Raw genomic sequence first — 27,524 nt, forward strand, 5'->3', positions numbered from 1 at the left:
CACTGGCCCTTTATAGAAAAAGTTTGCCAATCCTTGAGTATTTACTGAGAATTTGTTTTGTAAATAGAAAACATTTTCTCTTTAACTAGAGAATAATCTTTTAGTCTAAAGAACATCAAATAGTTTCGATGTTCAACTGACTTTTAAAAGAAAGAGCTCTAGCCCTGGCCAGGTAGCTCAGCTGGTTAGAGCATCGACCCCATATACCAAGGCTGCAAGTTCAATCCCTGGTCAGGGCACATACAAGAATCAACCAATGGATGCATAAGTAAGTGGAACAAAGGAACAACAAATTGATGTCTCTCTGTCTCTCTCCCAGCTTCCTCTCTCTACAAAATCAATAAATACAAAACTCAAAAATAAACCAAAGAACTCTATCTGTACATTAAACATAATTGAAAAAAAATTTTCAATCCTTAAGACAAATGTTAAAAAATACAATTTTTAAAAAATGTACTCTTTATTTCATAGATATAGCCTCCATCTGCCCATTTTTCCTACTCAAACCCTCATCCAACATACTGTTTTGTATAAATTTTTTTTAATATGTCTTTATTGATTTCAGAGAGAGGAAGGGAGAGGGGAAGAGAGAGAGAGAAACATCAATGATGAGAGTCATTTATCTGCTGCTTCCTGCATGCCCCCTACTGGGGATCGAGCCCACAACCCCAGGCATGTGCCCTGACCAGGAATCAAACCTCAGTCTCCTGGATCATAGGTGGATGCTCAGCCACTGAGCCACGCCAGCCGGGCCTGTTTTGTATAAATTTAACAGCTGCTATACAATTGCAGATCCCTCACTTCTTTAGGTACTGCTCTCCAGACACTCAAGTCCAAATGAGGATGGTTCAACAAATGTTTGAAAGCTCTGACAGAGGCCCCTGTTATTTCTGACCTACTAATCCCTATCCATTTATCTCTCCTGAGTTTTAGTTATTCCATTAGAATAGCTTTAAAAGATAGTATTAATTAGACCAAAAAATTTTGTTCTCATTAAATAAATTAATACACATAATTACAACCTAGAGTAGACTTATTCACCTTCCTCTTTAAGGCCGCTACTCTTCTCTACCAAAGAATTACAGAATTCTAATCAGAAAATATATGATGATATTTCATTGTCATTTGCTTGTCATCATCTACTCACACAATCTCTCCTACTCCTACAAACTATAAAAACTTGTCCCTCCTTTTCAGAAATTCTTAATATATTAATTTATCTTCTGCATTTGCACTTTCTTCTTACTCTCTTTTTTGGGTCATTTGCTAAGACTGTAAACATGCTAAAACTTTAAGTCTCTCAAGTATAACTCTGAAATTCTATATCAGATTATTAGTCAACATCTCTCCTTCTACAGAAAACCATTTAATCATATACTTAATTATTTAAATGCCACTGACTATTTCCGCTAGGGGGTCTTCTCAGAATAAATTTTACCTCTCACTCATTAAAATTCACCAAATTCTTTGATGTTGTTGCTTTCTGGTTTTTTTGTTTTGTTTTGTTTTTAGTTTAAGAGACACAGAAACACAATATGCAATAAATTATTCAGTGTCTATAGAAGTTTATATAGGATGTGAAGAAACACTTATAGTGGCAAATTCAGATTTAGAGTTAAATAATATTAAATAAGGTATCCCTTTAAATCAATCTGATGAATTTTCAAACAGAAATCTAATTAAAATCCGTATATGATTCAACTATCAGGCTTGTAGTTGATTTAATTATACAAATTAAACATTAGAATTTGAAAAATTATTGGATTAGTCAATTTCAGCAATTTAAAAAGAGTTCCAAATTCTACAGATATTAAAAATAAAGATAATAAGCACATTTTAAAACTCTTTTTATTCCAGAAGAGTTATAATCATCTAGGTCTAAAAAGAGTGTTGAATACTACCCAAGTTACTCAAATGACAAGAGTGCTAAAACAGAAAAGTTCCAGAGATCTCATGAAGAAAGCAAACAGATCAAAACCTTTATCTTTTTAACGTTTTTAAAAGTGCATTTTGCTATTATAAACTGGTTTTTTCATTGCAGCATTATTTAAAATGGCCCCAAAATATAGGAATGGTTAGGAAAGTTATTATAAAGAATGCAGCCATTGAAAATGTTTATGAAGAGCTTATAAAATTATGGGAAGCCCTGGCCAGTGTGACTCAGTGGTTAGAGCACTGGCCCAGGCACCAAGGGGTCATAGGTTTGATTCCCGGTCAAGGCCACATACCTGGGTTGCAGGTTCAAGCCCGTCGGGACACATTTGGTAGGCAACCAACCCCTATGTCTTGCTCACATCGACGTTTGTTTCTCTCTCTTTCTCCCCCGCTTCTCCCTTCCTCCATTCTACTCTCTAAAAATCAATGGAAAAAATATCCTCGGGTGAGGAATAACCCCCCCCAAAAAAATAAGAAAAATCATGGGAAGATGTTTATTGAAACAATAAGTTAAAAGAGTAGAACTCAAAATTTTATACATAATATAATCACAGTTACATTTTAAAAACTATTTCAAAGAAAAAACTATTGAAAAAAATGTATCAAGACAGTAATAGTGAAAAGCTTGAGTAGTGAGGAAAGGTTTTGTTTTTCCACTTATTTCTCTTTTTCTCTATATACTCATGAACATGACTTTTACAATGGAAAAAGTACAGCACTAATTTATTTAAAGTTCTACATAAAGATAATTTTATAAGGTCACTTAGATTACTCTTTCTGTTAAGGTATGATACCATCCTGGTAAACAAAAATCCAACTAATCCAACTAATAGCTATCACATTTACATTTTTAAAAAGGTAAAATGTGATTTGGTAAAAGTTGGAAGAAATAAGACAAATTTTCACCTGAAGGCTGATTATTTTAGTATGACAACTGAGTTTTAATAGAAACTATTAAAATTTACTTCCCTATCGAAATCACAGAGAAGATAATCACTCCACAAAAAGATACGGTGTGGCTCAGTTGGTTGGAGAGTCGACCCATACACTGACAGACTGAGGGTTCTATTCCCAGTCTGGACACATACCCAGCTTGCAGGTTCGATCCCCAGGTGGAGAGCCTCGCGTGGGAGGCAACCGATCCATGTTTCACTCTTACATTGATGTTTCTCTTTCTCTCTCCCTCTCCCTTTCCCTTTCTCTCTAAAATCAATGAAAGTATGTCCTTGGGTGAAGATTTTTAAAAAGAAAATAAATAAATAAAAAAATGCAAACCGAGTTTGTATTTTCCAAATCATACGTATGAGTTAACTCACATAATAAAGACTGCCAGCATCACAGATTGCCTGTGTTTATTAAGTGTTCCTCATAACAAAATAGAAAAGCAGTATGGTCTCACTTGTGAAATATGATTAATTGATGATTCCATCCTTCGTAGTTGGGATGCCTGGATATCCAGCATCTGCAGTACATTGTTGGCCAAAGTATTTATCAGATAGGCAACACTTGCTAAGGACTGGGTGGTGTAGGCTTTGGTTTCTTCTAGGGCTCGCTGCTTATCCGCTGACTAGGGGGAAAAAAAAATCATTAATTCAAAGATAACCCATTCAATCAATCTAATCAATAATAACACTCATCAAAACAATTCTGTTGCTGAACCTACACACACTAGCTAAAAATGTTCTGAAAAGTAATTCTCAGCATGATGTAAACCCAACAACTAAACTATTGACAAAGTTCACAAATATTTTCATGGTGAATATATACATCTTTATACACATGGAAATAAAATCCTGAAGCCATTATTTAAAATATGAGATCCAATGGATATTTTGAACATTGGCAGCAAGTGTACAGCTTCCCAAGGTCACTGTTTAGAACCACAGCAGATCTGAATGTAAAAATTCTGGCCTACTTTTTCTGTTTTCCTGAATTCCTCCTTTCCTTCCATTCCAACATGTGAGATGTGTCTACAATGTAATGTCTGATTAAATTGATGAAGATACAATAATGATAAATAAAAATGATAAAGTAAATAAAAATGATATAATCATAATAAATTAAAATTCAAATAATGAAAACATCCCTTTCTTCCCAAGCATTTTAAGTGTTATAACTCTATGGGACACAAATTGCCAAGTCCTCAAAATCTACTTGAAAGCCAGAGTATACAGTAAAAAATAATTATTTCCAAAGTCACAATGCAAAGCAACAATAAAGATACATATGCTATGCTGCTAACTGCCAAACACCATCTTCTTGCCCTAGTTCTGTAGAAATCTATGGTTCAGCAGGAAGTACACAAGCCTCTGAACCAGAAACCTTTTTTCTTAATGTCAGTTCTACTACTTACTAAAACATGTAAACTTGGACAAGAGAGTTTCTCCATTTTCTCAATTACAAAGCAGAGGAAACAAACTTCTGTATCATTCTAAGTAGCTGTGAAACTCAAATATGATAATGAATGTAAAACCACTTTCTAAAACTACAAATCATTATATACAACTGTCATTAGCTCTTTGAATGGTCAACTATTCAAAGCCCACTATGTTCCAGTCTCCTCTTGCCCACACACTACAGGTATCAGAACCAACAACCCTAGATATAAGTTTTTCCGGGGGGGGGGGAATATTCTTTTGAAGAAGCAGTTAACAAAATAATCAAATGATACCATTTTAACTTGAAAAGAGTTAAAAATTACTGTATTAACTTTTTATTTTTTATTTTCTATTCTAATCAGTAATCCCAGTCTTATCAATGTTTAAATTAACAACAGAGTTGAAACCAAATTTGGTTGAGAATAAATACTTTTAAAAAACACCATACAGACTTCCAGATTCTGGTTGTGCATGTAGAGAGCTTGGAAGTTGACACTCCATCATAACAAGTAAAAAGCTGAACACACTGAAAAAAAATCAACTTTTCTTGAATTCATAGTAAAAAACGGTAAGTCGTTAACATTTTGTAGAAATTACTCTAAAGCAGAGTATTTCTTATAGAGAATAATCCAAAATTAAAACACGTCATTTATTAGTATGCTTCAAAGATACCTGGGGATAGATATCTGTACAGATATAATTCTTTCCTTTTTTAAAATTTATTGATTTGAGAGAGAGGAAGGGGGAGAGGGAAAAGGAGAGGGAGAGGAAGAGAGGTAGATGAGAGGGAAAGGAGGAGAGGGAGGGGGAACATCAACGTGAGAGACACACATCCATTAGCTGCCTCCTGCCTGAGCCCCGACCATTCTGTGAATATACCGAACATCACCTTACTGTACACTTTAAATGGGTGAGTTTTAGGGTATGTGAAACAGATCTCAATTCCAAAAATTTAAATGGCCAGTAACTACTATATTGAACAGCACAGACACAGAAAGTGCCTAAATTCAGAGGCCACCTTCTGTGAGCAAGAAAGATTTTTGTTTAAATCATTTGGGAGGTAGGGATTGAGAAGAAAGGGAAAGCTGACAAATCAAATTTTAAAATAGCAAAGAAGCCCGGCCAGTGTGGCTCAGCGGTTGAGCAGTTGAGCACTGACCTATGATCGGGGAGATCGAGGTTCACAGCACATACCCGGTTTCAGGCTCGATCCCCAGCAGGGAGCTTGCAGGAGGCAGCCAATCAATGACTCTCTCTCATCATTAATGTTTCTTCTCTTTCTCTCTCTCCCTCTTCCTTTCTCTCTCTGAAATCAACAACATATTTTTTTAAATAAAAAATAAAATAAAAATAGTAAAGAAGTGCTAAACATTTGGACTGTAATTGCTCAAAACTTTTGAATATAAATTCAGAAACCCAAAAGCTGTGGCCCAGGGACAGATGACTTCAAAAGAATGTTTCAACTCTATGAGCATGAGCTTCAAGCTTTATAAAAAGATCACTACAACAGCAGTTCCTAGACTATGCTGTGCTGGAGTATTTATTAATAGCTGCTGGGCATCCAAAATCAGTTTTGGGGACTAATATATTTTGTGAAATACTACATATAGGTAAGCTAAACAGGTTTCTTTACTTCAAGACTTCCCTGAACATTTAAAATAATACTGTGCTTAATAGGTTCAAAAAGGGGCACACTATGCAGTATCCACTTTACAACAGAAATATTTTCACACATTATGCAAGCTAGTTTGGGAAATACTGGACTATACGATTACAATGGCTCTGTCAGCTTCAAAGTTGTATGATTCTTAGAAACTATTTTGCTCCATGTCTTGTTCTTTAATTTGATTTAGCATAAAGGTAAATTAGTAGATGAGAAAAAATAATCAGTTACCTGTATATAAATATTGATATATTCCTCTAGGTTAATAGTCTAGTCCTGAAGTCATTAAGATATAAACCTCTATAATATTAAAAAAAGATCAGGAAGTAAGCCACGTTATAGACTACAACTACATATGAGTTAACTAAAGCCTAGGTACATACAAATATTATATAGGCATAACTACTGTGACTCTGTGATGTTAACTACTGATCCCTTTTACTTAGGATATCAAAGCAGCTGGAATATTGTCTGCTCTAAGAGTTTCCTCTATTTTATTGCACTGATTCCAAAATTTTCCCTAAATTATAGCCCATTTTGGTATCTTTTCAGTATCTAAAACCGGTCAGTTCTCTGTGAAGCATATTAGCACTGCAAAGAATTCAATAGTGAGATTCTCTCCTCCCTTAAACACATTTACTTCATGTTTTTTGGAGGTGACGAACTGTGCAGCAGGCTTAGGGTGTTCAAATCCTGCACATTCAAAAAAAGGACTAGCCTTTGGTCAGATCCCGGGGGAAAAAGCTGTAAGTCTTTGAAATATCTTCCTGGTAAAAGAAAGTACGCCTAGTGTCTAGGGCCACATCATATAGAAATACTAAACAATGTGACTTATGATGCTAAACAATGTGATTATGGTAAACACTTATTGTGTTCACCAGAGCCTCTGGGACATAAGGTATCAGTTTGGTCTCTCAGGGTGGGGGCCAGGAAGCCTAGAGCTAAGGTTAGTCACAAGGAAGCTCCATGCCTACATGACTGAGCCCCAATAAAAACTGCACAAGCCAGGACTTGGGTAAGCTTCCCTGGTTGTCAATATTCATATATATACTTTAAACAAAGACTTCATACGAGAGAGAGGATATCAAAGAACAATGTTTCATCCCAAATAAAAGACAATACAAAGGGGCCATATCTAGGACAATTTTAGCATCAAAATAAGTAATGATAAAAATGGATTATAACCCAATGAATAAAATGGGCTGCAAGTTTACTAAAGAATGGGATATATGTGTAGTATCAGTATTTTCCCAAGAGGTACTTATGAATTACAAAAAGAAATATTTCAAGAATAATTTCACCAGTAGAAAAACCTGTCAGACACAACTGTAATCAAATTATTAAAATGAGTATCATCAGTAACAGCACAAACTGAATCATCAGTAATGGTACAAATTGCAATCAGGACCAACTTGATAGGGAAGGAGGAAAATAATACAGCATCATTTCTGATATTCCTACCAAAAATACATTAACTTGAATCTAGTCACAAGGAAACATTAAACATTTAGGGATACTATCTTTTAAAAAAAAAAAAAAAAATACTGCCTATAATCCTTAAAAGTGTTATGATCATGAAAAACAAAGAAAGATGAGGAAATAAGGAACTATTCCAGACTGGAGGAGACCAAGAGTGATGACAACTAAACACAACATATTTCTGAACTGGATTATTTTTTAATAAAGTACATTATTAAGACAGTTAGTAAACTTGAATGGGCATATGAGGATTTAATAGTAAAAATATATCAATATTACTTCCTGAGTTTGTTGGCTGTTTTGTGAATAACTAGGAAAATATCCTTGTTTATAGGGAAAACACCCTGAAGTATTTAGCAGTGATAGCACATCAGATCATCAGCAACATATTTCCAAATGGTTCAGAAAACCAAAAATTCTTTAATTTTAATTAAAACTAAAAGAAATCTCTTACTTCATCTAGATGAGTGATATTAAATTAGTGTGAGTTTAAAAAATTGAGGCAAAGTCTCCAGTAACTTAAGATTTCACCATAATTAAATTTTGCTCATCAATCTACTAACACATAACTTTTAATTATCCTGTCAACACATAACATAATTAAGCATGTTAAAAAAAAATCTTTCACAGTCACTTCTTCATATAAAAGGTTTGCATATAAATTATGCATGGGTGGGTTTTTTTACCACTCGTCTTAAGCTAATTACCTCCTGCATGCTTCATACCAATTAAAATAATGATTGAGTTTTAAAGAACTCTTCATGTTTAATGTGGAGGCTATTACTCACCAGGGATGAATAAACTTGAAAGTACTATACTGAACCTTAACTACATTTATTTAAGATGCAATTGCTAACCCTTTTCTCTTTTAAATCATTTCTCTTCATATTAATATATGATCACCCGGTTAATAACCAAATTTTAAGTATCTAGAAAGAATCTAAGTTGCACAATTCTGAAAACATTGCAAAAAAATAGCTCCTATATGTGAATGCTCCTGACACAACTGTCTAGCTTGGTTAGACAAACTGCCAAACCAAGATAACTCATTACCAAGATAAACAACTAAACAAGCAACTACAATTTCCCACCTGAAACCTAAGAATCATAATAGTATAATACACAGCTTAAGAATAAACCTAAGTACTTTTAAAGTATCACTTCAATCCATATATAATTTCTATTCCCAGCTCTCCAAAACAGGGACTACTGTTTTTATGTCTGTTATCTCAACTGACGAGAAAGGTTTAGCACATGGTGGTGGTCAATAAATGTCTGCTGAACTGGTCTTCCACTTCCCACTGAACTTTTTCCTAGAGAAGTAATTTAATTATGCCACTTAGGAAAAGTTATGGTTATATGTATACTGGTCCTATTTCTATAGGCCCAGATGCCTCTTGAGAACAGGACTCAGTCAGTTTGTTGATTTCATTTTAATTCCCCAAGCCACCAAAATCTCACACAAAAGAATAAGTATTAGTTGAAACCAGTGCACCTTTTATCTATGAATTGGAATAAAATCAGAGTCAGCATATCATCCATCCCATTTTCAGATGAAAAAAAGCAAAAAATAACAAATGAATTACTAGATGCAGAACTGCAGAACTCAAGTTTAGATCTCATGATATTTATACTAAAAAAAAAAAGCTTTCCACTCAACTCATTTCTATGGTTTGGCCATGAACCAACTCCATCACTTTTTTGCCTTCTATGTGATGACGTTACAACTCTCTAAGGGAAATGCAATGCCTCCAAGCAAACTAACAAAAGTACATGATGTACACGATGTACACCTTGGATTTAAAGAACAAAACTCCATTTGATACTCACAAGAAAGAAAATATTACCTAAAGAAAAACTACACAAAATTAATGTGAACTCAGCTCAGTAAATAATAAATGAATGATTAAGTAAATTAAAAAATCCCCTACACCATATGAAGTGGGGTAGCAAAAGGGCACCAAGTATAGGATCTACTGGGTCAACTTTATAATATAATACTGCAAAAGTAGAAGATGAAAATATAAAGGAATGACACTTCAGTAAACAACAGGTTTACTATTTTATGCCTGATCTCCCTAGGGGAGTAAGCTAGCTCACCTTTTCCTACTTTATAGGTCAGTATCACTTCCCTCAAAGCAAAATGTTAACTAAAAAAGATAAAAGAAAAATGGGATGAGGAAAAAAAGAGCACAAGTTTACAAAAGAATTTAACCTAAGAAAATAAAAGGGAGACAGAAGAGTCAGACTTCAGGAATTAAAAAAATAAGAAATATGCTGTATTTATGATTGAACAGCTCCAATAATGGATAAACCTGAAATACAACAGATCACTATTTCTCAGTTCCTCACTTTCCTTCAACTGATGTGCTCATTCAGCCAGCAACATGGTATTACACACGCTGGTCAAGGAAAAGCTTACTAAGTGGCTTATTTCCCCAAACTGAAATATTTTCCTCAAAGATACAAAATATTCTTTTTTATAAACACAAACCTGAAAAAGATCCAAATACAAAAATATAGCATTTGGCAGATTCCTCTGGTTTCTTCATGTCAGTAACACTAATTTCTCAGATTTAAGTAGTTGGGAAGGAACTTATTATTCTAAAATTTTATTTGAACGTCCATATAGTTACTTTACGAGCAAACTTTTATCACAAACCCCTTCTTTTTTAAAAAATTAAAATTATAAAAAATTACATTGTTTTTTAATTTTCACTGGAATACACTTTTACTGCTGAAAAGCAATTACTGGCACAGTTGGGGGTTTTTTTAATTATCACTGAAGATTAAGTTCCCTTTCTATGGAATAACAATATTCACAACAGTCTTTACTTGTAAATACGAGACGATAACTATGCTCCTAGGTAAGATTCTTTCTAAACAAAGCTTAAGCACATCTGGAAAAGTATAAATCAACAGTAACATTTGGCATTTCAAGACACAGGAAATTAGCCCGGCCGGGCGTGGCTCAGCGGTTGAGCGTAGACCTGGGATCCAGGCGATGGGGGTTCGATTCCCGGTCAGGGCACATGCCTGGGTTGCGGGCTCGATCAATGACTCTCTCATCATTGATGTTTCTCTCTCTCTCTCCCTCTCCTTTCCTCTCTCTGAAATCAATAAAGACATATTTAAAAAAAAAAAAAAAAAAGACACAGGAAATTAGAAATACCTCTAACTTCTTGACTTTATAAATTAACAAAAATCTGCTCTTCCCATAAGCAGTGTGAGGTGACCTCTGAAAATGGTTTGCTATTCGCTTGACACAGAAAACCCCACAAAAATCATGCAGATCAAGAGGTTCAAATTGTTGTGTTTACTTTAAGGACACTCCTGAACTGCACAAGCCACCAAGGGAATGCATATCCAAAAAGCACCAAGTATCTGAAGGATGTCACTCTACAGAAGCAGTGTGTGTCATTCCACGTTACAATGGTGGAGCTGGTAGGTGTGCCCAGGCCTAAAGAGTGGGCTGGGCACAGGGTGGGTGGACCAAAAAGAGTGCTGAATTTTTGCTGTACATGCCTAAAAATGCAGAGAGTAATTCTGAACTTAAGGGTTTAGATGTAGATTCTCTGGTCACTGAGCACATTCAGATGAACAAAGGTCCCAAGATGTGGCTCAGAATTTACAGAGCTCATGGGCAGATTAAACCATACATGAGCTCTCCCTGCCACACTGAGATGGTCCTTACTGAAAAAGAGCAAACTGCTTCTAAATCAGAAGAGGAGGTTACACAGATGAAAAAGATATCCCAGAAGAAACTGAAGAAACAAAAACATATGGCCTGGGAGAAAATTCAGCATCAAATTGATGCTAGTAAAAGTAAGAACAGGAGAAAAATCAGGGCAAGTGAGGGAGGAAGCCAATTAATGTCTCTCTCACATTGATGTTTCTCTCTCTCTCTCCCAATAAACACACATCTGAGGAGGAAAAATATATTCTTTTAAAATAATTAGGTGCTAGTCTATAATCTTTACACTTTCAATGAACAAAATGGAAATGGAATTAAGAATAAGTATAAAAAAGAAATGGAATTCACAGCAAGTATAAAAAAGAATACTTACTAACAAATTTAACCAAGAGGTAGCAAGACCTGTACACTAAAGCATCACTGAAAGACATTAAAGACGACCTAAATAAATGGAAAGACACCCATGTTCAGGGAATGGGAGACTTAATGTCATAAATGGCAATACTCTACAAAATGATATAAATTCAATGCAATCCCCATCAAAATCCCAGCTGCCCATTTAGGAGAAAGTGATAGACTGATCCCAAAATTCATACAGAATTGCAAGGACCCCAAGTAGTTAAAACAATCTGGAAATAGAATAATGAAGTTGGAAGACTCACATTTTAGAATTTAAAAAATTATTCTAAAGCTATAATAATCAAAACAGTGTGATACTGCCATCAGGATGGACATATAGATCAATGTAATAATAACCTTATACATCTAGGTCAATTAATTTTGGGGGCAGGTATGTGGAGAAAAGTCTTTTCAACAAACGCTCTTGGGACAACTTGCTAGTCACATTCAAAAGAATAAATCTGGACTTGTACCTTACACCATACAAAAATTAACTCAAAATGGATCAAAGACATAAATGAAACATACTAGATTATATACAATAAAATACTATTCAACCAAATAAAGGAATAAAGTATTCATGCATGCTACACAATATGTACTCTGAAAACACTATGCTAAGTGAAAGAAGTCAGATACAAAAGACCACATAGTGTAGCTAAAACTGTAAAAACTCATACAAGCAAACATAGGTATAAATCTTCATGACCTTGGTTTAAGCAATGTTTCTTTCTTTTTTTTTTTTTAATCCTCACCTGAGGATATGCTTATTGATTTTTAGAGGGGGGGGGAGGGAGGGAGGGAGGGAGGGAAGTCAATGTGAAAGAGAACACCAATTGGTTGCCTTCCATACATGCCCCAACCAGGGGCTGAATCCGCAACCTAGGTATGTGCCCTGACTGGGAACAGAATCTGCTCTTTTGGTATAAAGGACAACACTCCCACCAAATGAGCCACCTGGCCAGGGCTAAGCAATGTTTTTTAAACATGACACCAAAAGCACAATCAACTAAAAAACATAGGTAATTTGGACTTCACCAAAACTAAAAACTTTTGTGCACGAAAGGACACTATCAAGAAAATGAAATAGCCCACAGAATAGGAAAAAATACTTGCAAATCATATATCTAGTAAGGGTCTGCTATCCAAAAATAAAGAAATCTTCACAACTCAACAACAAAAACGTCAACAATACAATTAAAAAGTGAACAAAGGGGGAAAAAAGAAAGAACCTGAACAGACATTTCTCTGAAGAAGATGTATCAATGGTCAATAAACACAGGAAAAGATGCTCAACATTATTAGTCATTAGGGGAATTACAAATCAAAATCACAATAACATACCACTTCACACCCACTACAATGCTATACCTTTTTTTTTTTTTAAGCAGAAAACAACACATATTGTCAAAGATATAGAGAACCTGGAACACTCATACACCACTGGTAGTCATGTAGATAGTGCGACCACTGTGGAAAAATGTTTGGAAGTCCCTCAAAAAGTTAAAAATAAAGTTACCATATAACCCAGAAATTCTACTTCTGGTCATATACCCAGGAAAATTTAAAATGTATGTTTACTCAAAAGCTTGTACACAAATGTTCATAGCACCATAATTTATATTAACCAAAAGGTGGAAACAACCCAAATGTGTGGATAAACAAAATGTAGTATATCCACACAATGGAATATTATTCAGCCATCAAGAAGAAGGAAGTACTGAAACACATTACAACATGGATGAACTCTGAAAACATTATTATGCTAGGTAAAATAAGCCAGACACAAAAGGTCACATATTATGCTTATGAACTGTCCAGAATAGGCAAATCTATAGAGGCAGAAAGTAATTTAGTGGTTGACAGGGAATACAAGGAGGAAATATGGAATGACTAATAAGTACACATTTTCTCTGGGGTGATGAAATGTTCTGGAATTAGATTGGTGATGGTGGCAGAACAGTAAATGTTTTAAAAACCACTGAATTTTACACTTTAAAATGGTTAAAATGCTAAGTTCTATGTTATATAAATGTTTTCTAAATTTTAAAAAATTTTAATAAATGAAGTAAGATTTTAACTACCTTTGAAAAGGCAGAGAGGGGACCAGACCAGGATTAGAGTAGTGGCGAAAGAGGACCTGATCTAATTCAGGTATTTTGAGCCAAAAGAGCCTATGTCCAAGTAAAATTAAATAATAAACCAATCGGAATTAATCAAATTTTAATCTATTTTTTTAAAAATCATGTTAATAACCCTAGTGATATAGTCTTTAATCAATGATTAAAAGAAGAAAAAGCTGGGGTATAATGCCTTGTCATTATATGTACATAATATGTTTAAAACACAAACAAAACTGCTGACATTAAATGTATATTATATGTACATTTTATGTACACATGAATTCATAACTATACATATTAATATTATAAACAAATGTATAAATGATACAAACCTAGCAACAATATAAATTTAGTCAATGAATTTAAATTTCTTCTCTCAAAAACAGTGCCATATATCATGCTAAGTAACTCAAATTCTTTCTGTGAACCTGGCCTGCTCTTCTATATTTAGAATAAAAACTTTTAAGGGAAAAGAGAAAGAATCATTATTCAAGCTCTATCTTCGGCTAAAGACTTGTAGTACTAAATATTGCAAAAGGCTGGCATCCCTTTTTGGCTTTCCCTATTTAATCTTGTTTTGTAGGTTCTGGAAGTTCCTAACAATGCATCTAACTTACCTCTATTCAAACTTGTCAATAGATAAATAGACAAAGCCAAGTAACGGTCAGCAAAAACAACAACAAAAAAGTAGTCTCATGTTATATTTAGTTCAAACCCCACTAATTCAGAATTTACAAAACAGGCCCTTCATAGGAATCAAAATGGTAACAGAACTAGACTGTCAAGTTCATGAGTTACTTACCACTGATCTCCCAGCATGGACAAATGCTCAATAAATATTCTTTTGAATGAATAAGAAAAAAATATACAATAAAAAATTTTAAATGGTGTGAGTCATGAGTTCAATTGTTTTACTCAAAACACAGGGGACACAGGGCAAAAAAAAACCCCACAAAACATTATTCCTGTCTTAACAGAATTTTAGTTTAGCAGAGTCAGAGGTAAGCTTGAGTTTACTGTGATTTTTTTTTTTTTTTTTACTCAATAAAGCTTCATTTTTTTATTTAGCTTTCTGACTCTGTGCTTGTGCCTTCAATAGTTTCACAATGATTTTTCTGCTCCCTCAATAAGGAAAGCACATTTAGCACACATGGATCCACCATAAGCCCTGATGACATATTTTTTCATCTTAGACAACCTCATTAAAGCTTTAGGTCTCACAGCAGGAGCTCCTCGAATTCGGCTTGGGCACACGCCAAAAGCAGATTTTGGTGTTTTCCCAACCTTCCTGGTATAAAGGTAAACAATTCTATTACCAGGAGTTCAGGGAAGCCTAGTTTTGTTAGAAGCTGTACTGTAGGACAGCCTTGAACGATGTGTCAAACACGGGACCATTGTGAATGCCTGAGGACACCATCCCGGGAAGAGCTCTTATCTGATTTTTAAAAAGGAATGTCTCCCTTGCTTACTTCCTAAGAAGCTGTAGATCAGCTCAGACAATTGATGAGCATCCAGTATAGAATAGGCCCTGCACTAAGTGAAAGTAACTGAACTGCTGAATTAACTCTAAAACACCACCCATGTGTGAAACAGTACTGTCAACTGTCAGTAGCATCTACATTCAATATACTGAACAAATGAAAAATACTGAACTTCATTCACCTATCCATAAATCTACAAACTCTTCAAATTTGGAAAACTATTTCATGGCTTTCAAAAAGATATTTCCTACTGCTTACTGGAAACGACCTAATTTACTCATTTAACAAATACTTATTTACTGAATGCCTGTTTTGTCCCAAGCACTGTTCCCGGTGCTGGCAATGAAAGAGATAAAACTCCCTGCCCTCGTGAAGCTCACATACCAGGGGAGGGAGACAGGAATAGAAATGTTATGTTAAATAAAATAAAAAGAAAGCCTGGAAAGAAAAGTACAAGCAAAGAGAGAGTGAACAAAGGGCAGGAGTAAGTTACAATTTTACATAGACAAAGAAGGGGTCATCAAGAAGGCATTTGAGAAAAAGCCTGAAGGAGGTAAAAGATCCTGTCGTACAACTACTATCTGGGGATGAGTACTCCTGGCAGAAGGCATAGTAAATGCAAAGTAACAAGGTCCTGAGGCAGAAGTATGCTAGGTATGTTCAAGAAAAAAAGGTTAAAGTGGCTGTAGTAGAGTGAGCATGGGAGAGGAAAGGAGTATAACAGATGAGTCAAGACTAGAAGCTAGATCATTTGCAGCCTGTAGGCAATCTGAAGTCTCTTGAGTGTTTTGAATAGAAGAGTAACATGATCTGATTTAGATTTTTAGCCCTGGCTGGGTAACTAGGATGTCCTCCCAATACACCAAAATTGAGGGTTCGATTCCCAGTCAGAGGACATACAAGAATCAACCAATGAATGCATAAATAAATGGAACAATCAACTGATGTTTCTCTCTCTCTGTTCTCTAAAAAAACAACAAATAAATTAAAAAATAAAATTCTTCTATTTGTAAAACTGTAGATTCCTAGTTAATCAAAAACATTTTTTAAAATATATTTTTATTGATCCTTAGAGAGGAAGAGAGAGGGAGAGAGAAACACAGATTGGCTTCCTCAATCAGCTGCCTCCTGAAGGCTCCCTACCAGGGATCCAGCCAGCAACCTTTCAGTGTACAGGACAACACCCAACCAACTGAGCCACACCAGCCAGGGCTCAAAAACATTTTTCCTTAAATTTCTGGACAGTTCCTAGATTAGGCATAGATGTTTATATTAATAAATGAAGAAAAGAAACTGGTCTTACATGTATCTCAAAAAAAAAAACAACCCTTAACAATTATAAGTTCTTTTTTACAATCAGGTAAATATCAGCAAATTGTAGTTATAACTTTCTATCATCACATTTTAGAAAATTTTTCTAGAGGTTGAATAAAACAAAGATCATCTAAAATTTTACTACAGAAGATATTTAAATTTCTACTGTTAACTGCATTAGTAACATGGAAAACTACTACTTACAACCCTGCTCTGCTCTACCTGTAGATTTTGTATGTGTTCATACAGACAATATCTGATCACTTCTAATGCTGATAATATATCTGAAGGATATTTTTATAACAGAAACAATTTAAAAAGACTACAACTGTTTTCAAAAGAACAGCAAATCATTTCCCTCCTTTGTTAATTTCACACAATATAATCCACATTTGGAATATTCTTATTTTTCTTAAATTTTTGAATACTCCTATGCATAAAACCAGCTACTTAAGAACAGTGAGGGGGGAAAAAAACCACAACAAAAAAACACCTTACCTTTTGTTACATATGATCAACAGATCTGGCCTTTTTCTGCTCTACACGCAAAAATTACATTTCCACAAAATAAAATGAGTGTCCGGTTGGTTATTTAACTTGAGCTAGTGGTTAGGGCATGATGCTATAATAAGGCTAAATTAACCACTTGGTCACTGATTCCACCAATTAACTTTCATCTATTACAGGGTCAGAAGCAGCATCAAAACCCCCACTGGTCAATTCTTTGGATTGCAAGGAGAGCCGGCCAAATGTCCAGCTAGGTCAGCACAAATCACTATCATCATGTTCTATTTATCAACTTTACTACAAACAAATCATATAAGAGCTGTCATCTGAAAAGAGAACACCAATAATATACCCACTGGATCCTAAAACAGATGATAATATAAGGTAAATACATAAAATCTTTTTTAAATGCTAAATTGAACAAGTATTTTAAAATCCAAATCCATTTCTATTAATATTTATATTTTGAATTTCAAAATGCCACCACTAAATTTTGAGCTCCACTACTGAGACAGAGTGTGTATGAAAGACAACAATCACTATCCCTTTAACCTCTCAGCTTTACTAATCCATGTACTTTTACCTTTATGTAATTAACAGTTGTAACCTAAGGGGAAATATACCTTAAACATTATCTTCCAAAGAGAGACAAATCTGTTTCTTCTCTTTACTCACTGGTAATTTAGTGAAACAGAATCATTTGTTCACCCTTAATTTCTTTTCTGACCTTTAACTCTTTCCAGTAGTACGCTGGACAAGGCAATAGAATTACCACTTCGGTCCTTTAGTTGCCTCCCCTAGAGAATGTGAATTCCCTGAGATAGCATAGCTTCTTCCAATCCTTCTTCCCACCTGAAGTCCATTACAAAGTATAAACTGACACAGAATACAGTATTCATTAGCTCACAGAGCAGCTTTTCCTATTAACAGCGCTACGAAATTCTATAGACACTAGATGCATATCATCAATTCTTGATACAGTGCCAAGCCACAGGCCATAGAAGACTGACTACATTTGGTGGAAAATTGAGCAACTGAACCTTTGAATCTCTCCTTCCCCACTCAATATCAGAAAAGCACCCTACAAGTATGGACAACTGTATTTTTGTATAAATCTCTGACCCAAGACATATTCTTTTCCTACTAGCCATACTTTCAACTGCTTCTTTGGAGAAAAAAGCCTTGGACTGTGTCTGGTACATTCTGCAATACAAATATTCCCTACACGATAATAGAGAGTGCAGTATATATCTAATTAAGTAAAATCCCACAATACCATCCTTGATTAAACATGTGACCCTTACAAAATTTATGAACCTATACATTTTTTAACATCTTTTTTAAAAAATTTAAACTAAGACTTGAGAATGCCTCCCCACATCTGATATTAAAAAGATGCCTGAAGAAACAGAGATGTAAGCAGGGGAAAAGAAGACCAGAGCATAGGAACAATTTAACATACTTCTTCTATTTCCACCTTTATCCAAAGTGAATTTAAATGGGAAGAAAAAAAAATGGAGGTAGAACCTGTGATTCAGAAGCAGTCAAACAACAGATGCTGAATTTGCAAACTGTGCGTTTTAACCTACTGTTTCAAGTAATTTTTTTTTTGCAAATAATTTTTAAATAAGGATTCTTTTTCTTTAAGCCACAGAATCTTTTGCTTCACCCAGGCGCAGCAGAATCTCATCTCACCCAATATCCTTCGCCTACACACACACACACACACCGTCCCCCTCCCCCCCACCGCTACGGGCCCCTATGCCAAACCAACCATCACGGGAAAAATTAAACCATGAAGATCACTCCTAATGCTCTCTGAAAAATAGTCACAATTCTTTTTCCCACAGAAAAATTAATTACCTAGTCTAACGGGATGGGAACGGGGGAAGATTATCACGCAGCTTTGCATTCTCCATAGGGAGGAAAGCAGCAACTTCCAACAAGAGACAGCTGCTGGTCTACTGTACCCCCGATTGGAAGCTAAAACACAAGCAACCCCCCGCCCCCGCACACACACGCGCACACACACACACACACACACACACACAATCTCTTCAGGCATTCACATGAATAGAACACTGAGGCACTTCACTTTGCAGCAGCACAGCCCCTTTAAAAAAAAAAAAATCCTTCAGACCTTGGGGGAAAGGGGTGACCCATCAACCCCCCGACACCCCTACTACCATACAGGAGAGCATGATTCTGTCAAATAGAAAACGCCACTGTCCGCCGCCTCCGCCATCCAGAACACTGACTGGCACCGAGCGCGGGGGCGACCGAGGGCCAGAGAAGCGAAGAGGCGGGGACACCACACACCGCCTAATTCACGGCTTTTAAAAATGCTTTAAAGCTACAATTTCCTCCTCTCGGAGGATTCTCACCCATTCGCTAGCCCCTGCTCCCACCCTCCCCCACCCCCAATCGCGGGCCGAGCGGGGCAGCGTCCCCGCCGCCGCCTCGGCCCCGCGCGCCCTACGCCCCCAGGCGCGGCCCCCAGCCCGCGGGTCCCACGCGCCGCTCACCGCCGCGAGGCCGCGGGCGCCCAGGCCGGGAGATGCGTCTCACCTGGATGTAGTTGTTCTCGCAGTAATCGGCCACCCGTTCCAGATTCGTGTAGCTGTCGAAGAGGGCCCGGCGGCCCCCCGGGATTTCCTCCTCCAGCAGCATCTGCAGCTCCGCCATCTTCACATCCTCCTCCTCCTCCTCATAGAGACCGCAGAGGTAGCGGCGGCCGCAGCGCCAGGAAAACCCAGGAGGAGGAGAGGAGGAGCAGCGGCCACGGCGGCGGCAACTCCGGAGGAGCGAGAAACACCCGCCGCGAGCGACAGGGGAGGGGGCAGCAGGGACGGGGGCGGGGCGCCAGCCGCGAGCCGACGGACTCCGAGGACGGTCACCGCGGCGACTGCCCGCCGGGCGCGCGCACGCGCGCTCCCCTCCCTCCGCCCCCGAGCGCCTGAAAAAGATTCCCACCCTCGGCCGCGCCGCTCGCCCCTCCCCCACTTCCGGCGTCTCCTAGCGACGCCGGGAGTGGGGGCCGGGATGCGAGCGGGACTCAAGCGCCGGGTTAACCCTTGGGCCCCCGCAGAGTGAGCGGCTCGGGAAATCCCCCGGGTGGCCTTTGTTAGTCCGGCCGACGCCGTACGGGGTCCGGCAGGTCTTCCTGCCGGGGCCTCCCCGATCCCCCCCCCCACTCCACACGCGCGATCCTCGGCCTGGGGTTGAATGCCGCGGTCATCGGCCTGAGGGGTATGTCAGCCCACAAAACTTCCTTGCAGCTTTAAGTGCCGCCTTTTCCTTTTTCTCTTCATCTTTGACCTCATCTTTCATTCTTTAGGACACAGAAGCACCTTCTAGTTTCCTAATCCCAAATTTCCAGCACTCCGGCTTTTTCGCACTTGCCATTAGAGCTGTTTTGCCAGTGCCCTGACCTCAGCCTTTTGTGGGAGCCCTCTCTGGCTCGCTTCCTCGCTGACCACCTTTTCTGTCATTTCTCTAGCTCTCTCCAGGTAGCTGTCTCTTTCTTCTTCCTAGATTTGTTGGGGGGCGGGGAGAAGGGCACCAGGTGTCATACCAGTGGTGTGAGACCCAACCTGGGTTCAGCGACCTGGGTGCTTGAATCCAGCTAGCAGAGAATTTAGAGCCATAAGATAACATTTATTTATAAAATCACAGAGGGAGAAGAAATTCGTAAGAGAAATGGACTTAGAGGTTATAGAGGTAAAGGAAGGCCCCTTGGAGCTTGTGAAGAAGGTAAAGGTGACTCACTTGGGGGGGAGGGGAAAGCAGGGTCCTGCTCTCAGGAGGGAGAGTGCGCGCGGCCCTGTCCTAAGGGCTTTAAGGGTGAAGAGTTTAGGGGCGGTCCCAGGGGAAGATCTCAATAGAATATTCAGCAGCTTTCCAGGTGTGTCCTTTCAGGGTCTAGGTCTCCATTGATTGATTGGTCTGTGTCAGGGCAGGGGTCATTATTGAATGCAGCTGGTCTGAAGGTCAGGACTAGCTTGTCTGGTTTTGCTGCTTTTCTGGGCCTGAAGCTGAAATACAACTGAGGCCTAGATGTTATCCTAGGGAAGAAAGGTCAGGGGGTCCAAACCCAGGACCAGTGACATGCTATGTGAGGAAAAGTCACCCTGGGACCTCGCCCCACCCTACAACTGTCCTTTGCTAGGCACTGAGGACTTGCCACCCTGGTTACCTTCTGTCCCTGGCCCACAGTCCTTACTCTGCTCATGCCTACCACAGATTCAGTGAAGTTTCGGAAGCAGTTTTGCTGGTACTAATTCCCTTCCTCACAGGGCTGTTACATGGATAAAATAAAAGCTTATGTGAAAGCACCTTAAAAAAGCGTTAAATGAATGCTACAAAAATTCAAGGTAAATCATTTCGATCTTGCAGTGCTGTTCTTATTCCCCTAATGCTGTTTTGTTTTTGTTGTTTTTTCATAAACCTGACTATTCCACACAATGCAATCTTAAAAAACTAGAATCCCTGACAACCAGTAAGATATCATAAAGTCTGTGACCTTTTTTGTACTGTGGAAAGTCAAGGTTGACTACATTTGTAGTTTAGAACAGGACCCATTATTTCAACTCTTGTTCTTGTTTTATGATCTCTTGGTTCCTCCTACAGTGATTCTCTGCCCTCCTTTTTTCCCAGAGGAGGAGGAAAGTATATTACACTTTCTCAAGGAATCATTTCAGTGCCTTACCACTAATTTCTGGAGCAATCTCTGATTGTAATTATACTGGCTTAATGATAAACATAATAGCAAATTGTTTGGAGTTTTCACTGTGGATCCCAAATAAAAAGACATTGAAAATGTTGGTCCAACCAGTTTTACTCATTTTTTTAAAAATATATCTTTATTTCAACGAGAGGAAAGGAGAGGGGGAGAGAGAGAGAGAGAAACATCAAGGATGAGTTATTGATCGAGCCCGCAACCTGGGCATGTGCCCTGACCACGACTAGAACCTGGGTTGCCTGGATCCTAGGTCGACGCTCAACCACAGAGCCATGCCCGGCCAGGCTCCAAACTACTTTAAACATCCTCTGTATTAGTGATTCTCAAACTTAAGTGTAATAAGCTTGTTTAAAAACAAAAGCTGCAGGGTCACTCTCCAGAGATTCACTGGAGATCAGTAGTGATGGAATGGGGTAGTAGCTACTTAAATGGCACATAAACTTGCTCCAGGGAATAAGACACTTATGAATAATTAAACGAGTAAAACATATTAGGTCAAGCAAACTTTTCTTTTAGACTAAAGTTCAATGGGTCAAACAGCTGCTGTTGAATTTGTAAGAAGCCCCCCAGATGAGTTAAACGGTAGGCTCTTCTCCCTTTACACTTTCACACCTAGCATTCTTTCAAATACTGCTTAGCAACTACCAAAATAAAAAAATCTCCCTGAGGGATGATTCCTCATCTTAGGAATCACTGTTAGAACTCTAGAACTTTCTCTAATTAATTTGTGACAGCCTCTTTGTATCTTAGCTTCATTTGAAAAATCAAAGGGTCAAACTCAGGTCAATTGTTCTCAAACTTGAGTGTGGATTGGAGGGCTCACTAAAACAGATTGTTTTCTGAGTGACCAGGTGATGCACATGAAACTGCCATTCTGGCTCTGAAGGTCCATGATTCCAATTTCTGGAATTTGGGAATCTCCCCTAAGAGAAACTTTAACAGTCATCGGAATCTAAGGACCCAGAGACATAGATGGACACTTCTACTGCCACCAAGATAATTTAAACAAAAAGGAAGGCAGCTACAAGATCTATAAAAGTACATGTACAGTGTGTATATGTATTACCTGAGTGGGATTGTAGGGCTTTTTGGTTTTGCTCTTCTTAATTTTCTAAAATGACCAGGGATAATTTTTCTAAGAGTCCAGTAAGACTACTATCTCCCAAAATCAGAGAGAATACTTTTATTAATGCAGCCCAAGATGGCTTCTTTTTTTCAGCAATTTTATCATCAGCTTGATTCCAAGCATTAAAAACTCCTAGTTTTTTACATATTAACTCATACCAAGTACAGTTGATTTTTTTTAATATAATGCAGTTCTTTATATTTACTTCCAATAAATTATACCTTGGCTTTGTCCCTAATTTAAATAAAAATGTTAAACAATTCAAGGCCAACAAGAGAGGCTGATGGCCAGTTGTTAAGAGCCACTATCAATATACCTTAAATTTGGCCAGTTGTTAATGTACCTTGACTCACACCTACCAAAGATTTCATCATTGTCACAGACTAGAGAGAAAGTGTCCAATTCTTCTGCTGAAATAAGGATGCAGTATGTCTGTGGAATTCTGATGAATATCATCCTAGCAACTCTATCTTTAAATGAGGAAACTAAGGTAAAGTACAAAATACAATGCCTGATAGTATGGTCACTAAAGAAATAAATGTTGCTTAACTGAACTGTTTACATTGCATGTCACTCCAGACTTTCTCCTCAGATTCTTCCTGTGCACCATTGACATGCTGGTTACTAACACTGCTTGCATCATTAATTCTTTGCCCCCAAATTTTCAGTCAGTCAGTCTTTTAAATGACATCAACTTATCAGTTTTAGTACCTTAACATTAGAAGATGGTCAATTAGTATTTGTTACTGTATTTTCTCCTACCTTAAAAAATTTTATTAGAACAAATACATCTATGGCACCTAAATAATAATAGCAGCTGTTTGATATCCACGCAGTGGCAGTTCCTGGTTTCAGAATAAATGCTGGGAAACATTAAATAAGAAACTGTTAAATGTCTTTCTTCATGAAGATACTCTGGAATGTTTTGCTTTTTTATCTTGAGAATTTCAAAACTAGTTTTCTGGCTGCTATATGATTTTATCAGGCAATACCAAATTGGATATATATGAATATAATTTTATATATACATAAAATATATTTCAATGAATGAATATATGTGAATATATAGTTCCATGAAATTTTAAAGAATTCCTTTTTGTGCAATGATTAATATTTTCATAGTATTTACACACATTTCTGGGTTTTAGTCAGATTTAGACAATCAGGAAATTTAAATATCAAGTACTTATAGTTTGAACATACTAAATTTTTGAAAAAAAAGTTCTGTATACGATCAAAAGATAAATGGCTGGAATCTAAGATTTACATTTTTAGGCAAGCTTTATCATCTTTGTACAATAAATATTTCGTGTTGTATAGTTGTACAAATACACATTTTAAGAAATAAGCTAATTTTCTGGTCTCTTTATTATGGAAATTACAAACATACAGTATGGACAATGGTATAATGAATACACAAAATATTCATTAATTAGATGTAACAGTAGCTTTTATTTGCCCCGCTGACGTGGCTTAGTGGTTGAATATCGACCTATGATCCAGGAGATCGAGGTTCAGTTGCCAGTCAGTCACATGCCCGGGTTTCAGGCTCAATCCCCAGCGGGGGGCGTGCAGGAGGCAACGATCAATAACTCCTCATCATCTCTCATCATTGATATATCTCTCTCTCCCTCTCCCTTCCTCTCTCTGAAATCAATAAAGACATATTTTTTAAAATATGGTAAAATTTTTTAAAATAAGGTAAAATATGTCTATTTTACCTTATTTTCTCATATTATTCTTATGTTAAAGATTTTTCTTACTTTTTATTGATTTGAGAGTAAGGAGAGAAGACCGATTTGCTGTTCCACTTGTTTATGTACTCATTGGTGGATACGTGTACGTGCCCTGACCAGATATTAAACCCAGAACCTTGGCAGATCAGGACAACGCTCCAACCAACTGAGTTACCCAGCCAGGGGGAAAGGCATATGTTTTTGAAGAATAAAAATTCAATTCTTTATGTTCCTACTAAAATTGGCTTTACATATTCCTCTCTGCAAAAAACACTGAATTTCTGAACTAAGGAATAAAACAGATAATAGTTTCCTCACGACAAATGACCAATCAGTTCACAAAAATTGAGTTTCTAAAATTAGCTATTTTTGTATTAAATTATGTTGAAGGTTTTATAAAACTTTAAGTCTCAAAATGTATTAACTGGAAAACTATACTGACCTTCACTTAATAGCATGAATTACTAAGAGTTTGAAATGTGCCAGTTTTTCTGATTGCACACTAATACCATTAGAATTTGCATGCTGAGTGTTAACTTACCTGCAGCATGAATGATTTTTAAAGCTGCCAACTTTTTTTTTAAATAACAATCTGTTTCTTGTCAGTTTCAATGATATTGCAAAGAGGTTACACTTGCACAAGATTGCTAACTAAACACCACAGTGCACGGTAATAAGTTTCACTGGTGCAGTAAGTACAAAATTGGTAAGAATAAGGATATTCTTTGCTATGTTCATAAAATGGAATGAGAAGAGGTTAATAGAAAAAAAAAGATTCATGGTTTTCTTTGTCAAAGAAATTTTATGTAGTCTCTTAGAAAGAAAGGAGAACAGAATAATTTTGTATTTTAAAATCGCAGGGAACACTGAATTTAACTACACTTAAAAATGCAACAGTGGGATTTCTTCCTTCCTCCTCCACAGGAATTAACAATATATTTCTCACAGACCTCTGTTAGCAACTTCTATTATCTAAATGTCTACCCAGATGAATAAGTGAATGATGCATATTACTGAAATATTTCATAGGATTTTATTATGGTATTTCAGGGAAAAATACCATTTTATCTTCCAGCAGAAAAATCTTTGGCAATTAAGATTAAAATATAGCCCGGCCGGGCGTGGCTCAGCGGTTGAGCGTCGACCTAGAATCCAGGAGATCGGGGTTTGATTCCCGGTCGGGGCACATGCCCGGGTTGCGGGCTCAATCAATGACTCTCTCATCATTGATGTTTTCTATCTCTCTCTCTCCCTCTCCTTTCCTCTCTCTGAAATCAATAAAGATATATTTAAAAAAAAAAAAAATTAAAATACAGGAAAGTAATAGTTCCATCAGTGAAATGGGGTCTACCATGACATTATTAGTCTATTAGATGATCTCAGGGAGGCTGGGTAAGTTTTGGGGCTAAGATTTGATCCAGAATTTCTCAAATTTCCTAGCATCCTCCTATAAGTCCTCTGAATCTCAGAACAAATTCATGGTTCTACTTCTATCTAAAATTTCATCTTGGATTTAAAACTAGATCAGTCTCTGACCATGGAGAGAACAAGATGACATTTGGCTTGTTGGAATCACTGTGCTATAAGAATGGCCCAATTGCTTGATTTGCATTTTCCAAAATTATATAATTCCAACAGGGCACCATACAGATAGAAATACACCACAGTGCCCAATTGTTGTGATTAAGCCCTGAATTGGGAAAGATGAAAACCTCAGAGAGACAGACATAAAATTTATACACACATTAAGAAGGGTTGTCATGGCAACTTTGCTCGAAGATATGTATTTTTGAACCAAAGTAAATTAAACATTCAAAATACATTTGCATCTCCCTCAAAGGTCCTGTATCAAGAATATATACATATTTAAATTCCTCAATTCCTTCTGAATCTATACCTTCTTGAAAGCTTAACAAAATTCTATAAATGTAACAGCAGCATAGACTTAACCACATATTTTCAAAAGGATATGAAAAAAATCCAAAGCGAAAGCCTAATAAAGTTACTACTCCCAGAAGTCGTAGGCTTCTCCCTCTAAATTTTTAGATTGTGAGCAGGCTATGCCATATAATCTTTACAAGATCCTTTTAAGCTCAAAAAATCAGTTATCTATTAGCTGATGATCTTGCCAACACAAGGGACAAATCATGAAAGTTGAACACACCAAGTGCTGCTGTATAATTAAACAATTCACACCAATGAATGTAATAAATATTGCTCTTTAACCAATTCTTAGCTTTATTTCTTCTCAGTCTGAAAGTTCTCCAATATTCCTATTTAGCATCAGTGTTAACAGTTTTCCTTGACACTGTTTAGTTCTCTTGCAGTAAAAATAACAAAAATAATGGTTTGACTCCTAACAGTTCCTTCTGCTTCTTCCCCCACTACAGCCTCTAACAGAAGCCTTTGTGTTCTTTGTCAACTACAAGTTACTTCCTTTTTGGCCACCAACCTAAAGGGGTCATTGAGCTGCCTCCAAACCCCAAACCCTGGACCTACAGAGCTCTCTGAGTGCTATTAAGCTTTGGGACATGAGGATTTTGGCTTCTCCCTCCTGGTGAAGCACAGGAGAAAACACCATAATGTCATGTCTGTTTTGTTCACTGCTATATCCCGTGCCCAGCATAAGCTATGACTTGCACTAAGTGCTCAAAAAACAAAAACACACACACAACCTGCTGCTGGACTAAATAGGTCTCATTTCTTCGGATAGGAATGGAAGTCAGGACGGGAACAGGGAAGAGTCAGTAGAGCTAGAGGGCGCTGTGCCCTGGCAGAGACGACAGGTGGAGGTAAGGGAGCGAGAGAATATGGACTGGTTTGGTTCTAAGACTATGGTCATTCCTAGTCTAGAGAATCTCTGGACAATGTGCAGTTGAAGGAACCAGCTAGGACAGATGTTCCTTCAGATTCCTATTTGTCTCTAGATCATGTTAGACAAAATGGGC

The 27,524-nt window shown here is 37.2% G+C and overlaps 1 protein-coding gene and 1 pseudogene across 33 annotated transcripts in view; both read right to left on the reverse strand.

The window, feature by feature from the left end:
* The window catches only part of ABI2 (abl interactor 2), a 70,934-nt gene extending 50,990 nt beyond the window's left edge, over positions 1-19,944 (reverse strand). For 31 of the 32 annotated variants that reach the window (XM_081142538.1, XM_081142534.1, XM_081142528.1 and 28 more), the window contains exons 1-2: positions 19,542-19,944; positions 3,335-3,502 (exon numbers count right to left, since the gene is read on the reverse strand). In XM_081142538.1, the coding sequence (XP_080998664.1) occupies positions 3,335-3,502; positions 19,542-19,658 (285 nt within the window). In that variant the 5' untranslated portion in view covers positions 19,659-19,944. The remainder of the gene's footprint in view (positions 1-3,334; positions 3,503-19,541) is intronic. The other variant, XM_081142535.1, reaches the window with a different exon arrangement.
* On the reverse strand, positions 14,732-15,069 carry LOC308559619 (large ribosomal subunit protein eL34 pseudogene; annotated as a pseudogene). The gene has a single exon. The product of its transcript is annotated as a large ribosomal subunit protein eL34 pseudogene (transcript).
* Positions 19,945-27,524: the final 7,580 nt, after the last annotated feature.

Source organism: Miniopterus schreibersii (genome assembly GCF_964146895.1).
Source record: "Miniopterus schreibersii genome assembly, chromosome: 7".
Taxonomy (NCBI): domain Eukaryota; kingdom Metazoa; phylum Chordata; class Mammalia; order Chiroptera; family Miniopteridae; genus Miniopterus; species Miniopterus schreibersii.